The 16299-nt window shown below is 33.1% G+C and overlaps 3 protein-coding genes across 5 annotated transcripts; 1 reads left to right on the forward strand and 2 right to left on the reverse strand.

The window, feature by feature from the left end:
- The first annotated feature begins 1740 nt into the window (after positions 1 to 1740).
- LOC130941284 (hydroxyproline O-arabinosyltransferase PLENTY) lies at positions 1741 to 5099 on the forward strand. Its single transcript, XM_057869726.1, has 9 exons — positions 1741 to 1986; positions 2212 to 2767; positions 3342 to 3409; positions 3510 to 3711; positions 3885 to 3982; positions 4069 to 4138; positions 4215 to 4286; positions 4368 to 4481; positions 4707 to 5099. Exons 2-9 carry the CDS (start codon positions 2390 to 2392, stop codon positions 4779 to 4781), a joined length of 1077 nt encoding a protein of 358 aa, XP_057725709.1. The 5' UTR covers positions 1741 to 1986; positions 2212 to 2389; the 3' UTR covers positions 4782 to 5099.
- A 186-nt stretch (positions 5100 to 5285) lies between these two features.
- Positions 5286 to 11156, reverse strand: LOC130941283 (nonsense-mediated mRNA decay factor SMG7). Its single transcript, XM_057869725.1, has 8 exons — positions 10948 to 11156; positions 10218 to 10328; positions 9110 to 9703; positions 8855 to 8977; positions 8223 to 8455; positions 6177 to 8121; positions 5956 to 6082; positions 5286 to 5850 (listed from the first exon to the last, which is right to left on the reverse strand). Exons 2-6 carry the CDS (start codon positions 10284 to 10286, stop codon positions 6201 to 6203), a joined length of 2940 nt encoding a protein of 979 aa, XP_057725708.1. The 5' UTR covers positions 10287 to 10328; positions 10948 to 11156; the 3' UTR covers positions 5286 to 5850; positions 5956 to 6082; positions 6177 to 6200.
- A 2359-nt stretch (positions 11157 to 13515) lies between these two features.
- Positions 13516 to 15592, reverse strand: LOC130940630 (uncharacterized). Of its 3 annotated transcripts, none has more exons than XM_057868833.1 (3): positions 15451 to 15592; positions 14315 to 14978; positions 13516 to 13945 (listed from the first exon to the last, which is right to left on the reverse strand). In XM_057868833.1, the coding sequence occupies exons 2-3, from the start codon at positions 14925 to 14927 to the stop codon at positions 13821 to 13823; spliced, it is 738 nt and encodes a 245-aa protein (XP_057724816.1). In that variant the 5' UTR covers positions 14928 to 14978; positions 15451 to 15592; the 3' UTR covers positions 13516 to 13820. The 3 variants fall into 3 exon arrangements, with proteins under 3 accessions (XP_057724816.1, XP_057724817.1, XP_057724818.1); XM_057868834.1 differs by having other exon boundaries at positions 14315 to 14973; positions 15451 to 15581; XM_057868835.1 differs by having other exon boundaries at positions 15293 to 15460.
- Between the last annotated feature and the right edge of the window lie 707 nt (positions 15593 to 16299).

Raw genomic sequence — 16299 nt, forward strand, 5'->3', positions numbered from 1 at the left:
AAATAAAAGTTAAAAAGTTATATCAATATGTCTAACATGTCCATCCCTAATTTCTTTGTATATATTTTTCGTTTTAACCTTCGATTTCATTTTGTTTTTATTTTTTCTAACATTTATTTTCAGCTTTTAATTTAATTTTATTTGTTTTATTTAATTTTTGGATTAGAACACGTTAAGAAAACTTAATGCATTGAGAAATTGAAAAAAATTGTAAAATGTTAATTTTTTAAAAATTATTGTAATTTGTAAAATGAATTCACTATAATTTTATAATTTGTTTAATTAATTAAGGCTAGAGAAGTGATTAGCATTAATCATGATGACACAAATCAATTTTTTCAATAATAATTAAATCAGTCATAAAATATTTTGTTACCATATTCATACAAATTCACATCACTAGACCCATCTTAGCATATACACCACCCTATCCTCTTTATATAAATTTTTAAGCCAACACACATCCTTTATAAAATTTAGAATCTAATTATACATATGACATTTAGAATCATGAAATATAATATATGAAAAAGAGGTAATTAGATGTAAAATTCTACACTCATAAAAAGTAGTTTAAAAAGAGAAAAAAGATAAATTAGACCCATAACTTATAAGTTAAAAGGCAACATCAAGAAATAGAAGAATAAAAAGATGAGAAGATTATGTTTATGCAACGAAAGGTGAGAAAAAAAAGTTAAGAAACAAAGAAGGAGACACAAAGAAGGGGGATTACGCATCTGAATCTGATTGAAGTGGCTTTCAGATGCAGACAATTTGGAATGTGGTTTGTGACCACCATTTCTGTCAAATCAATTCTCAACCTTTTGGGGTCGCCTCCACTCCTATTTTATCATAATCATCATCATTATTCTTAATTAACATTTCACATGTTAATAACAATCCATCTATAATTAGGAAAGTGTAATATGGTGACTCATTGTCTGATTTCTTACCTAAGATTAGAAATCTGAATCCTATTTTAAACGTAAAAATATCTCATAGTTAATTATCTTTCTTTCATTGGATGATTTATGATAAAAAAAATTAGTGATCATATTAGACTATAAATATTTTTGAAAAACAAAAAAAAAATCAGTATATTGACAAGTGAATTGAAGAATAATTAATCCGTGATCTTAATTCAATTTAAAAATTTGTAGTTAGTAAATAAATTACTACATGACGTAGAATTCAAATTTTCAATATTTAGGATTTGTTTGAAAAGTTTTAAAAGTGATTTTTTTTTATTTTTACTTATAAAAAATACTAGTATTAATGTCTGATATAATTTTTAAAATTAAATTATAATTTTTTAAGAAGTTATTTAAGTGCTCACAAAGAAATTAAAAAAATGACTTCTATTATAATAAAATATTTTTTATATTTTTTTTAAAATAAATACTTTTAGAACTAAAAAACTAAATACAAAATAATTTTTTCATAAACTACTTTTAATATAAATATTTATTATTTAAACTATTTTTTCAAAAAGAGCTTAATTAAATGGTTTATCCAAATTAAACTTTACTTGAACAAATTAGTGAATTAACCACTAAAAATAGTCAAACATTTTCTTGTTAATACTAAACAATTCAAATAATTAATAATTTTATTGAATGTAATTATAAGTAATTAATTAGATACATTTATAAAATTATTTTTTACTATAAACATGAGAATTGAATTCTATAAACTTATAGGATTTGAGTAATCGCTTATGAGTTATGACACACACAGCACATAATCGGACTCTTATGAGTAACGTATGACTTCCAGTTAAAAAAAGTCAAAACCCCATAAATAAATCTCTGTCTCTCTCTCTCTCTCTTCATTCATCCACCACTTTCCTTTGCTTTCCCTGAAAATCCTCTTGCCCATCATTTTTTCATGCCAAAGTTGGGTTCTTTTGTGCATGTTTTGCTTCAAAGCTTGAGCCTTTCTTCAGTGGGGTGTTTCCAATTGGCGTGTGAGATCTGATCTGTATATGTGAGTCTCAGAGTCTGTCTTAGTTAATTGTAGCTCAAATATGATATTCTGCTTCTCTTCTTATTTGCGTTTCAGGTTTTTGATACTTCATTTTATGATTTTTTTATTTGCCTTTGGTTTAAATTCCATTCCTTGTTGACTTCTTTTGTATATATAGGATTCTGATGTGGTGGCACATTGACTTCATTAAATATATATAACTATTTTATTATTCTTTTGATGCAGATTCTTTTACTTTTTGAATTTGTGGAGCAACCACTGACCATAGCTTTGAGCTGAAAAGTGTGATTTTTTTAAGGACTAGTGTGGTATGAATGTGTTGGTTGTAAATCTCAGTTAGTTGGCTTCTGGAGATTCATAGAATCCATAGCTTTTTTTAATAAGCGAAAAAGGATTTTGGAAAATGATTGTGAGGAAAAACATGGGGCGTGGGAAGACACTACTCATGCTGCTTATGGTGCTGGGATTTTTGTTTGCCACTTATAACTTTGTGTCATTGATCATAGAACATAAGGCTGGAGGTTTGTTGGAACCTTTTGATAAGAAAGTCATGGAGTCAACCAGCTCTAATTTGAAATACCATGTTGCATTGACTGCAACCGATGCTGCTTACAGCCAATGGCAATGTAGGATCATGTACTACTGGTATAAGAAGGTGAAGGACATGCCTGGATCAGACATGGGAAAGTTCACTCGGATTCTGCATTCAGGAAAGGCAGATCAGTTGATGGATGAGATACCTACATTTGTGGTTGATCCCCTGCCCGAGGGCTTGGATCGGGTATGTGCATTTTTTTTCTGATGCTGCTGTGAGAATTTGTATCATTTCATCACTAGGCCTATATTTGAATTTTGATGGGTGAATTTTTTATCAATATCAAATTTACAAAGCTTAATATACAGAATGAAGTTACTTTCGGTTAAGATAATAGTCTTCTTACTCCAGGTTATCGATGTTTTAACGCTAATTGTGGTTGGCGTTCAACGATTTATCTCTCGAGTATTTTGTTGCTACAGTTTTAGTTCTGATGCAAGAATTGATTCTGTAGGGAGATCATAGAAACTTAAGTGCTGAGTGATAAGAGGATAGCTTGTAGACTTGTAGTAAAGTTTAGGGCGATTTTTCGGAGAGGTTTCTACATTCTATAGTGTAGCAATATAGCATCATCTCTAGGTTCAAGAAAAACCAAGATCACTGGGAAATTTCAGACTTGTCCATGGTGTCATGTTGATGTTACATATTCATTGTTATCTATGCATATCTACTCAAGTCTATTTATTATACTGCTCTTGAGCATTCTAATCTTAGACAACAATGGTTGATGCTCATAATTTATATCTTTCTTTTTATACAGGGTTATATTGTCCTAAATAGGCCATGGGCCTTTGTTCAGTGGCTAGAGAAAGCAGATATTGAGGAAGAGTAATGTCTAACTCATGTTTCTTTTCTTCTTTTTCGCTCTAGAATGTTCGTATTATACGATAAAAAATCTAAGAAGCTGTGCATTTTATGGTTGTTGCAGATATATTCTGATGGCAGAACCTGACCATATATTTGTAAATCCTTTGCCTAATTTGGCTTACGGATCCCAACCTGCAGGGTTTCCATTTTTCTATATAAAACCGGTCGAAAATGAAAAACTAATTAGGAAATTCTATCCGGAGGACAAGGGTCCTGTTACTGATGTCGATCCCATAGGCAACTCTCCTGTGATCATTCAGAAGGTGAAGTCTCTCTTAGTAATTGTATGTGGTGCCTTATTGATTCTTGTTATGTTGTGAATCTGTGATCCTCATAGCTTTTAACTGTCATAGCTATAGTAATATCAAATATACCTGATTTCGCAATAACTAACATAGTCCTGGTTTTATTGCATTGATTCTTCATCATCAAACAGTCCCTGATGGAGGAAATTGCTCCAACATGGGTAAATATTTCATTGAGAATGAAAGATGATCAAGAAACTGATAAAGCTTTTGGATGGGTGCTAGAAATGTGAGTATTACTATAGAATTCGCCATTCGAAAGATTTGTGTTTAAGGATTCTAAGGGTTGACTGATTGTTCTCTGTTGAATGAAAGGTATGCTTATGCTGTGGCGTCTGCATTGCACGGCGTAAAGCACATTCTTCGAAAAGACTTTATGTTGCAGGTTAGAATTGCTCATATCATGTTTTTCCATTCCTTTTATCTTCTTAGTAGTTACATGAATCTTTGGGAATTTTCAGCCACCGTGGGACTTGCATGTTGGGAAGAAGTTTATCATTCATTATACTTATGGATGTGACTACAATTTGAAGGTGAATTCACTTCTTTTGCTATTGTGGCTTAAATGTGTTTGATGCATAACTTATTTGTTCCTTGCTGAGTTTCTTTTCCAGGGACAACTAACATATGGGAAAATCGGCGAATGGCGATTTGACAAGAGATCATATCTTTTGGGTCCTCCACCCAAAAACCTTTCATTGCCTCCTCCCGGTGTTCCCGAAAGTGTGGTAAGTGCTTTCTGGCAACCATTCTGAGATTGACAATTTGATAACAGAACCCTGGAACATTTTAAATCAAATGGCTTCGAAATGTGGAGTGCTTGCAGATTGTGTTTGAAACCACAGCAAAATCCTCATTTGTTGTATGAAGTGTTCTGAGATTGTGTTTTAACTACTGAAGCTTCATTTCATTAAGGCCCTTATGTATGTGTATCAATTATTATGATTTTGTAGGTGAGGCTTGTAAAGATGGTGAACGAGGCTACTGCAAACATTCCTGAATGGGATTCATTGAATAGAAAAAGCTGAGGCAAAAAGATAACAGATCTATATACACACCATAAAGCCTTAGGGGCAATGATGCTATTTCATTGACTTAAAATACGAGGGCCACCAATACTGGTTTCAATACATGTCAAATAGTTTACTGAGAGAGGAATTGTCATAAATACGAAGAATTTTTTTTGTTCGAGCTATGGAAATAGTTTTATTTTTGGTTTTTCTTATTATATATAAATTTTTTAGTAGTCCCTCAGATTCATTGAACTCGGAACATGTAATTACAGGCTATTACATGGTTAAATTTTTGCCCAACGAAACCTCATAGTTCATTCGATTGTAAAATCATGTTACTTGCCTCCAAAGGTTTTATCTGAAACTTAGTTTTTACTTCAAAGACTTGTGGGTTTAGAATTAGAAACCTTTGCATTGTAAGAGGTTTTCTAAGTTACATAATTACACTCACACTTGCTTACCTTTTGAGTTATCAGAATAAAGTGGAATGTGTGATTTAACATCCAGAAAACTAAAGAGTATCCATAAAAATCCAAGGGGAATATTTATTTTATAAAGTTCGAGTTATCCTCGACTTAGAGAACAAAAAGACAGAGACAATGAAACCGTAGAGTCAATGGTCATATACAATAACACATTATTAGAACCTTAACAAATATGAAACCACTGAAACACTGAAACAGAAGTACTTAAACTCAGCTGTGACCCACAAAGTCATTATTATTTATAAAACCCAAAATATCCGACTTCAGAAAACCACTTCACACCTACCAACTTTCCCAGCTAGTCTGAAGCTTCCAAGTAGAAAAGTAAGTGCCAGAGAATTGAAGAGCACTGTGTATAACAGGGCCGCTAGATGATGGTGGATTCTTACCGGTGCACCATTTATGACTTTCCCACTAGAGAAGCGAACAAACCATTGTCATACCACCAATCCCAGAAGATACAAGCTTCAAGACGAATGGATAATCTTTTATTTATCACCTTCTATCCACCCAACCAGACAAGGTGTTTACTTAACAACTTTGAACAGTAAAGATGCTTGCTTATCCTCCCTCATCTGCACTGATGAGCTTATCAAAATCTGCAATAAATTTATACATGTTAGAGCAAACTCAACAGTACAATAGTCACCAGAACAAACAGAAAAAGGAAGCTGTAAATATAAATATAATTATTCGGCACCCACCTGTTGTAGTAGCAAGTTCCAGCACCGAGTCTATCCAAATAAACTCCCAATAACATTCAATGACAAGGCAGCATATCTGGAGTTTGAATGGGAAGCAAAAGGAATGCACAGCACATCCATAATATTCCTTCAACATCGTTAAAAAAAATTGTCAAGAAATTCAAATTTGACAGAATGAATTTGATAAAACCAATGGCAATTAATCAAGATCAGAAGCATACCGTCAATATTTGTATACTGGCACATCACACAAAGTAACGACCTGTCCAGATTGACTGTCCTTGAAATTGCTCGGGCAATGATGTAAACGGCTGATTTCCTGATGCGAGCTGCTGCTGCTGCTGTTGCTGCAGCAAAAGCTGCTGCTGTTGCAGTAGCAGCTGCTGATCATGGTGTGTTTTCAAAAGGTTAGATGTCTGATAGTCTTGCCAGCCATTCTGTTTTTCCACCTGTGCAGATGGAACTTGTTTGCCAGGGAAGGGAAAGCTTACTATCCCATTCAAGCCGTTGTTACTGCCTTGAAGAGGATTTGACACGGGGTAACCAAGAGAACCATTGGCACTTAAACCTTTGGTTGCTGAAGGCAGCTGATATCCATCCAACCAACTATAATCATCCAAAAGTGGATTCCCATTAATTAAATCTGAACTAACAGGTTCAATACCCTGTTTAAGAGGAGCTTGACTAAAACCAGGTGGAGGTCCAAGATGCCTAGAAGGTCTGCTAACCGGAGATTTTCTAGAGCCAGCTTGCAGAGCTGATGATGTCTTCAGAACAGAGTTATCGGTAGTAATCACAGAGGCTGCAATAGCATCAGCTTTGGATGATATAACAAAGTCTTGAGCTTTGGAGAGACCATAAAGTACACTCGCATCAGGAGCAACAGCTTGCTGGATAGGGACAGAATGTGCAGTATGGTTAGAGAATGCCCCTGAATCTTGCAGTGCCAGGTCAGGTTTCATCGCATGCCCATTCTCAAAGAATCGAAGACCCTTTAAACTGTTTGCAAGAGAAACCTCCTCTAACCATCTTGAAGAATGTGGCTGAACTGGTTGCAGGTGTTGGGGAACTGGACCACTAACAGAAGCATGCAAGGATGGTTGATGGTTCATATGATTGACGGAGTTCAAAGCAGAATTGACATGAAATTTAATATGCTCTCCAGAAGCTATTGAGTTTTCAGGGGGCACCCTTGATGACACAGCTACCGGATCATTTCGTTTTTCAGCTACTATAGGTTTAAAAACAATAACTTCATCATCATCCTCTCCTTCAACATGCTGGTGTTGGTCAGGCAGTACAGTTCCCACCTTTTTGTCTGTTGTATCTTCCTTCAACAATTCTTCAGCACCAGAAATGCCAGAACCAGAGGGCAGAACAAGATCATCTGAGATTTGGGGCTCAACACCAACTGTAAATTTCTTTCCCTTCTGGTCAAAATATATCATTTTCTGATCGATCCTAACAACATTGGCTAAGGCCTTTCCTGCAGCTATAATCCTTTTGACCCTAGCTTTTCTTTCCTTCTCACCATCATTTCCAAAGGAAAGCTTCCTGGAAAAATCCAAGATGGTTTGTGCAGGAAGAAGTGGGACAAACCCTCTTAACTCAAAGTCCTCCGACAAAGCAAGCCGGTTTTCAGTCTCCCCTTCTTCATACCTACTCATGTTATTAAAGCAAGTCTCTTCTTCATTGTCTTCAATACACATAGCCCCAACTGAAAGCAGTTTATTTAACAAGGATATCCAATGATTCCAAAATTTTGATCTAACAATTGCCTGATTCTCGTCCACATCATTGCCTGCAGCAAGATCGGGATAGCATGCCAACCACTCAACAAAAACCATAATGCCAGGTAAAAGATAACTACGAGAAGGATCATACAGCTGTGCACATCTCTCTAACATGAAACTCATCAATTTAAAAGCTGCAGTAAATGCATTCTGAAGTAGAACAGCACGCTGTACAATTTCAGCATAAGTTTGCCCTTCAGATTCCTTATTCACATTATGAACTGTAAATATAATAATGGAAACAATCCTGACAATGGCAAGTCCATTCTCAAGAGTGTCTGTGCCAAAATTCAGCTCCTCCTCCTGCCCTGTTGGCAGAAGATCACACAGGCCAGTGCTAACAAGAGAGAGAACTTCGGTGAAGGTCTCGAGGCTGCCATCATGAAAGAAACAGAGTGAAAAGAAAGTCAGAACATATTAATAATGTAATGGATAAAAGGGAGTGCATAGGATTGGTAGATCAAGAATATATACCTTGTTCGGGTGAATAATATTCCATTTAGACGGACAAAGCAAGTGCTGAAGGATTTGTATGTCTCTTGTATACTAGATGTTCCTTCCTTTTTGGGACAAGCTTCTGCATCATTACCCCTTGTTGCAAGTTTCCCTTCTGCTTTTCCTCTTCCTTTTCCAGTCAACTGCCCAGGACTATCCTTGACTGCAAGAGCTTTGACATCTCCACAAAGCTGAGAGAAACTTTGACGATTCTGTGGTATTACAAAAACTTTTAGTAAGGAAGTAATGCCAGAAGATCATATAAGAAGGATTTATAGGCAAAAGCCAATACCACACATCACAACATGAAAACAAACAGACAACCAAGTTCAGAGGCATACTTGTCACCACTGACCAGTTTTACTAGAAATGGCATTAAAGCATCAAATACATTACTTGTGTATAGTAAATCACAAAGCAAAAAAATAAAAGGGGACAAAATACAGGAAGATTAAGTCAAAAAGCACAATTGTTGCTCCTATGCACAAGCAAAATATACAGGAAGATAAAGAGCTGCATTGCATCACAGAAAAAAAAAAAAGAACAGGATAACACTTAACCCTTATGAAACAAGATAAGAGAGAAAAAAAAAACCTTCATGGTCTCATTACCTTCTCAAACGCAACAATCAAATTATCTCTGGCTGTTGAAAATGGACTCTCCACAGCTAGACTCCTAAAATATCGATAAGCAGCTGCCAGCTCATCCCCAGAATATGAAGCCAATAAGGCAAGCTAAAAAGAAGAGGAAGAAGAAACACTTATCAAAATGGCATACAATACCTATAAGGCACACTTTGCATACGAGATGTTAATCTACCAAAAATAAATCAGAGGCACAAACAGTTGAAGAATGCCACAAAGTACCTGATGATGGGGATTTCCACTTGAAGGCCATAGAGAAGCAGCTTGTAAATAGTAACTAGCAGCTGCTGCAAACTCTCGCTTCACTGAGTCGCCTTCGCCATACAGTCCTTTGTAACGAGCAAGATCACCCAAGTATATCAAACAACGATGACATGATACTAAACCTTTCTTCATCTCGGCAGATTTCTTTGCGTCTTTCTCCATCACAACCCGATTCTCTGAACCCTCAAAGTACCCTAAAGGAAGACCATACTTTGCTCTTATTTTCATAATAAGATCATGGTAAAATCCTGATGCTTCAGAAAGGAAAGCCTTGAATTGCAGCCTAATTTTATTTATCCGATCAGGCCGCGCTGGACCTTTCCCAGTTGATTTTGAGCCAGAAGCAAGAGCAGCACTAAAGTATGACCTCAATTCCTCAATCCGCTTATAATGCAACTGCCATAGCGCATACTCAATATTGTGCTGCTCAGCGAAAGCATGGTCCTCAAGAATTATTGCTTCATAGTTCTCACGCATCTGTGGCCATGTATTTGGATCTGACGGGACCTGAGCCTGGGCTGATCTCCGCCGCTTGCTTTCCAATTCAAGGTTCTAAAAATAAAATTAGCATGTTAGAAAATTATTTTTTGGTTAATATGACACAATCTTTTTTTTATTATTTGAGCAAGTAATAGAAAACAAGTAAGCCACATCATACAATGGCATTCACAAAAGAACATGGAAGTGCATGCTTTGTTCACGCTAAAATAAAGTTGCACCCAGAACATCGATATAAGCAACAGCCTATGCAAAAATAATAAAAATCAGGGTAGTGAGACAAGGAATCACTTGTGAAATAGGAAAAGGGAAAACGCAATGTTGTTAAGTGGAGTTTTGTTCCGCATTGGAAAAGGGGGAAATGACAGTTATCGTTAAATCCCATGCCTCTAAATAGATCTAAACTTATTATACAAATACATTATATTAAGAAAACACAAATAAGCTAAATATAAGTAATCAGATTCATGAAACATTTATCTTGGTAGATGATGAAAGATTCAGAGAAATAAAACCCTGCTCAGTAATCAAGCTCACAATGACAACGGTGAAAGAAGGGGAGCATTACCTTATCATAAAGGCGTTGGGCACGCTCCCTTGACGAAGGAGCAGACATTTTATCCGTATCTACTATCATCGTCCATCAAAATATAAACTGACTAAACAAGCTGCATACAACCTACAAAAAAAATAGCAAAGGAATGCTCAGCTCGGCGAAAAAAATCCAAATCGTTCATTTAAGCAACATAAATAAACTGCAAATTGATGCTGCATAAATTCACCAACGATCAATACAAAGGAGGCAGCCTCTCTATTACAATACAACATAAAATGTACCCACCGAAACCGAAATCCAAAACCAATAATTCAGTCAAAAACACACTGCAGACCAATTTCACTCCTAAATGAATACAACCCTAAATGACTTAAAAAAAACTCACTCATCAAAATCGCAAAACAAGGCTTGGTCCTATCTATCATAAGAAGCTAAGGAAAACCAAAAATTAAATGCATCAAATTCCCCCTTTGTTCCCACTGGTACAGTGACTGCATAAAAAAAACCCCATCGAACAAACGTTCAAAACTCGAGATAATGCATCGGCAACGATAAATTACTCATAAACAATACCAGATCCGGCACAATCGAAGAAATCGATGCAATATACAACAACAATAACCTAAAAATTATCCCTAAAAGCGACGAATGCATTAAAAAAAGCTTTTGTTCTTCAAGGAAACTAGGTCAACAGAAACAGAAAAAAAAAAAAAAAGAGAATCGGAAGAAGGAAATAGGTGACCTGCGTGATCGAAAGCGGAAATCGAAGGAGCGTAAGATGGAAGAAGGAATGAAGGCGTAGATTAGGGTTTGGTTGACGAAAGGGGGAAGAAAGAAAGAAGGAAGAAAGAAGAAGAAAAAGGAAAAGAGGAGAGAGAAGAGAAAAAGGGGCGTAGATTTTTGTGTTTTCTGTTTGGTTCGTTTCAATGTTTAATTGTTTTGTTGGTGTTTTCAAAGGGGATGATGATGGATGGGATAAGAACCTTCTTTTTCTCTCCTTACAGGCGGTGCTTTTACGACGCCGTTTCGTGTCGTTTTGCTCTTCTATTCTTATTTCTCAATTTGACCTCACATCTACCCTTTCCTTTATTGCGTTTAAGAATTGTTATCATAATCTTTTTTTTTAAAGATAACATTAAGTCACCAAAATGATAAGATTAAATGTTATCTTTACAATTTAATTTTTATTTACTGTTATTCGTATAAAATATTTTTTTAAGGTTATCAAATTATATTAAACTTTTATGCAAAAATTTTAACATTTCAATGATAATCAGATAATATAAATATATCAAATTTTTTTATACTTGCAGTGTATTTAAATTATTCTTTTTTATTGTATAATTTTTTTCATATATTTAATGTTGGTATTATTTAAAAATTGTAATTGAATATATTATTTTAAAAGTAAAATATGGAGAGTTAATGATTTCAAAATCCTCTTAAAAAATTGAGGAGTGATCTATTCTTACTTGTGAGGGTGGAAATTAGAAATTTCAACCATTAATTTTTTTATATAATCTTTTCCTTTTATTTATTAATAATTTATTTATTGTATTGGAACTGTCCTTTTTTTATTAATTTGATCTGACACAATTGAAATTTCATAAATGGTGAGGAGTGCTAAAATTTATTACTATGCTAATAATTTTTAAGAAATTTTTTTATTTGCAATTTTTTTCGTATAAAATATATGAAAATTGTATTTTAAAAAAAGAATTTTTGTACCAAAATATTTTTAATCCTTTTTATATACACAAGATTATAGATAAAAAATATTAAAATTTTCAACTATTTAGCTTGTCAATAAAATTTAATTTTATTAAATATCTTAACTATAATACCTTTAAAACACTTGTTAATAAGACCCAAAACAAAAATGACCCTAAAATATTTAAGCATAAACATAAGATATATAATTAACATATAGTATTTATTTGGATGCCATTAAATTGATAAAAAAAATATTTTTTTCAATGAAATTTTTTTATTTTTAGTGTATTTGACAAATTTCTAATAGTATAAGTAAAAATGCTAAAAAAATTAAAAAAAAATATATCGTTTTTGAGAAATTACAATTTATATCTTTTTTTAAAAAATCTTTTTTTCTTAAAAAAAATATATTTTTCACATAATAAATGAAAAAAAAAATTTATCTTATTTTATCTAAACATATATAATAAATAAAAATATATTTTTATATAAAATAACTAAATATAAAATTACTTTTACTTTTGTCACATCTTTTTTTAAAAATAACGTCCAAACAAATTCATAATAAACATTAATGTGATTAATAGTCCGAAAAAGCCCCTTATTAGAATAAATCACGCTAGGGAAAACTTGGTACTTAGAGACATAACACCTTTATGTAAATTATAGTAAAGTTTTATATTATTGAAATAAAATTGTGTGTGGTGGTATAAGATAGTGTTTAATTATCATTGGTGTTGAGTCTCACCATTTCAGCTCCGATCTACCATTCTAAAAGGTTAGTTAGCTCAGCATTATGCTCAATTTGTTCCTATCACAATAATAGTTATTGTTATACGTCTTTTGATCAAACCCAAAATATGAGTATTTTTATTAATCACTAATTCATAACAAATATTAGCCACTATTTGCAATCACTAATCCTTAATTTTTCCTTTTAATTGATTTTCATGAAAGCTAGGTCATTACTAGTTGTTTCAATGTTCAAACTCATCAAACAAGTATAGTATTTTTTTTCAATTAATATGAGATTTTTTTTCTAATATATTAGGAGTGAATTTTTTAAAAATGACTCAAACTATGTATTATATATTGTTGTGGGCTTTTACAAAAAATGTCAGTGACATTTTATCTTTTTATAATTAAAAAATATTTTTACTACAAAATACCAATGACGTTTTGTGCTGCTACTATTATCATTATGGTGTAAAGTAAAACACTAAAATGATTGAATATTCTTGTATTTCACGTTAAAACCCCGTATGTAAAAAAATTAGCCTTAACCTTAGGTTTCAATTTTTTTTATTTTCATTGTATCTTACAATCCAACATGTTAAAGACTAATTTACTACGAATTTAAATTTTATTTAAAAATTACCATTAATCAATGACTTGCTGTATATATAAAGTAAAACTCAACCCTCCAATACTTAATTAACCAGACTAGTGAACTAATTTCTCGACCAATCCAAATTAGTTATTTAAAAGTCTCTATAATTATACTAAATTCATAAATAATTTCTAAGTTTAAAAAATTTGTAATTAAAATCAGCGTACCAAAAGGATTTAGTTTTTGCTATTTTAAGACAACTAACAATACTACAAATAATACTTCTCCATTCTGTTACAGCTTCCAACAAATCAAATCAAGTATCTGTTTGAAACATTTACCATTTACCCTTTGAATACACAACTTTTAAGGTAACTGGACCTAAATATAGTTAAGATCTGTTATGATTACATTATTAACTAAGATCTTAAACCAGGACTAACTATTATTGATAGAATATGCCAATTAACACTAAGGCATAAGTCTATGTACAATATTACAATACAATACATTATATGCAGTGAAAAAATCTGAACCTATCAAACATAAGCCTAATGGTTACATCATCATCATCATGTTTTCTGACAGTTCCAACTTCTCCATCTAAAATTGCTTAGCCATCCAAATTGAATCAATGGCTGCCCAGATTGTAGGCTCACAAGTTGCCTTCTATAAGGTACTAGAAAACTCTTCAAACCTGTCATTCACATAAAAAAAATAGTCAGTCAGTGCATAACAAAGAATGCGAAAAAGCGATCTCTCATACGGCAAAGGAGCGCGTATGCCACCATTTTGACCCTCAAAGATTAGTGCGTAGACGAAATCCTCCCTCAAGGATTGATATAGTCGTCTTGTAGTATCGAAAAAACTCGAGAATTACTCGCTTTGGGTGGATTTGTCAACCAGAACTGATCTTTCGGTACCATAAAACTATTATCAATCTTTTGTAGGAGACTATTTTGTCAAAAAGACTAATCTTTCAAGGGTCAAAATGATGGTTCATTCTACAACAAAGGATATGTGGATGAAAGGTGGAACAACAATATTTTGATGAACATATTATTACCATTTATACACATTGTCTTGTAAATAAGAGCAACATGAGGGTCTCCTTTGGTTGCCATATTTTGCTTCTCCAAACACTCAAGAAAGGCTAAGTCCGCCTTCAGCAGCTCGGCCTGATCATGTGTATCATACCCTATATCATGGCAATAACAACAGAAATCCAACCAATCGATCGGTCGCTTATCCCAAACCGGCGATCCACTGTCTTTTCCACTGGACCAGTTTGGTCCGCAGTAATGACCATATCTAGGGAATAGCTGCGAGAAAAAAGCTCGCGGCCCTGTATGCCATGGGACCTTAGAAACATAAGGCCTGAACCTTGCAGGGTTAACCTCGCTAACTTCGTCGATCTTCCCACGAGTTTGCGCTCGTCTCCTCAATCGCCTATTGATAGTAGTTGGCCTCCGAATGATCTGAACCCCGGAATTATTCGCCCAAGGAAGAAATGACAACAAAGGCAAGGGCATTCCAAACAACTTGCCACCTTCACCAGCATTCTGCTTAGGCTGCTCAATGAAAACCTGGGAGGTAGATACTGAAATCGATGCTGAATCTGTAGCATTCAGTTGAGGCCTAAACCAAGGTATGATTTTAGGAAGAAAATCAAAATTCATGGGGGACAAAATCACTATGCCACACCACAGCAACCAAAATGTTCAACTACTCTGTCAACAGGGAAAGGAAAGGTTCAAAATTTAAACCATAAACCCTAAGAGATTATTATATATCCAAAAATCAAATTTTTACAGCATACAGAAGTTTATACTGCACATTTTGCATCAGAAACACATGTGAATCTAACATATTCCTAAATCCTAAGCCCTAATAATCATCATGACCCAAAACAGCTAGGATTTCAAGTTCCCCAATTGAACAGTCCAATATTTGATCATATAGCAATTATTCACAGCTCAATTATCTTTCCACAATTGAGAAAATGGACAAGTTTGATAACAATTACTATCCATAACTACCTTACCATAATTTTATGCATTTAACAAAATACCCAATGAAATTGCAGAAAGGATTGAAGAAAAAAGAAGAAAAAGAAAGCAAGAAGGAAAATTTAAAGTTGAGAACTTTGCAGTATGAGGTGAATTGAGAATGAATGAGAAGCTGAGAATTCGAAGAACTCACTGTGTTTTTGTGTGGTTGATGGAACAAATAAGGAAGAAGGTGGCATGAGATAATAATGGGTGGTATGTGGCGAACGAAAAATTGATCGAAGCTATGAAAATACGAAATATGGAAGCTGTGTGAAAGAGAAAGTTTTGGAGAGTTAAGTTTCTCGAGAAAATTCTTTTCTTTTATTATTTATTTTTCTTTCTTTCTAATATAAATTATTATTATTATTATTATTATTATTATTATTATTATTATTATTATGTTTCTATATTTGCGGGATAATACTAACTGGACTTGGTTGGGCCTAAAAGGGAAATGAAAAATGGTGATTTAGGAATATTCCTCATCAAGGTTCAAAATCTTCACCCAAAATTGTCATTTTGAGATTGACAAATTAAAATTAGTCTTCTACTATTAAATAAAATATTAGTTCTTCGAGAAATTTTCATAAATGTATCATTTAATGATAATTTTTTTTTACTCTAAAAAATGTTCATTTTAAAATTTGTTCAATAAAAAATGAGGTAAATTGTTCATTTTAAAATTTTAAAAATTACTTTTGGGTAGAAGGGTTATTATAAAAAAATATTTTTTTAAGAGATTGATTTTACTTTATTATTTTATTGTAAATTCTAGAATTAACTTTTACGAGTTTAAGAATTTTGATTGTAAAAATAAATAAACTTAGGTAAGCTTGAGTAAACTCAGTAAATCTCTATAATTTCAACTAAACTCTTAAATTTGTTATTGTTATTCAATTTTGATCTCTTAACTATTAAAATGTATAATTTCATAAGAAATACTTTTGATTAGACTTTTTAAAAAAGGTATAATATTTAAACCTAACATATTTTATTTTTA

This window comes from Arachis stenosperma, chromosome 7 (genome assembly GCF_014773155.1).
Source record: "Arachis stenosperma cultivar V10309 chromosome 7, arast.V10309.gnm1.PFL2, whole genome shotgun sequence".
NCBI lineage: Eukaryota > Viridiplantae > Streptophyta > Magnoliopsida > Fabales > Fabaceae > Arachis > Arachis stenosperma.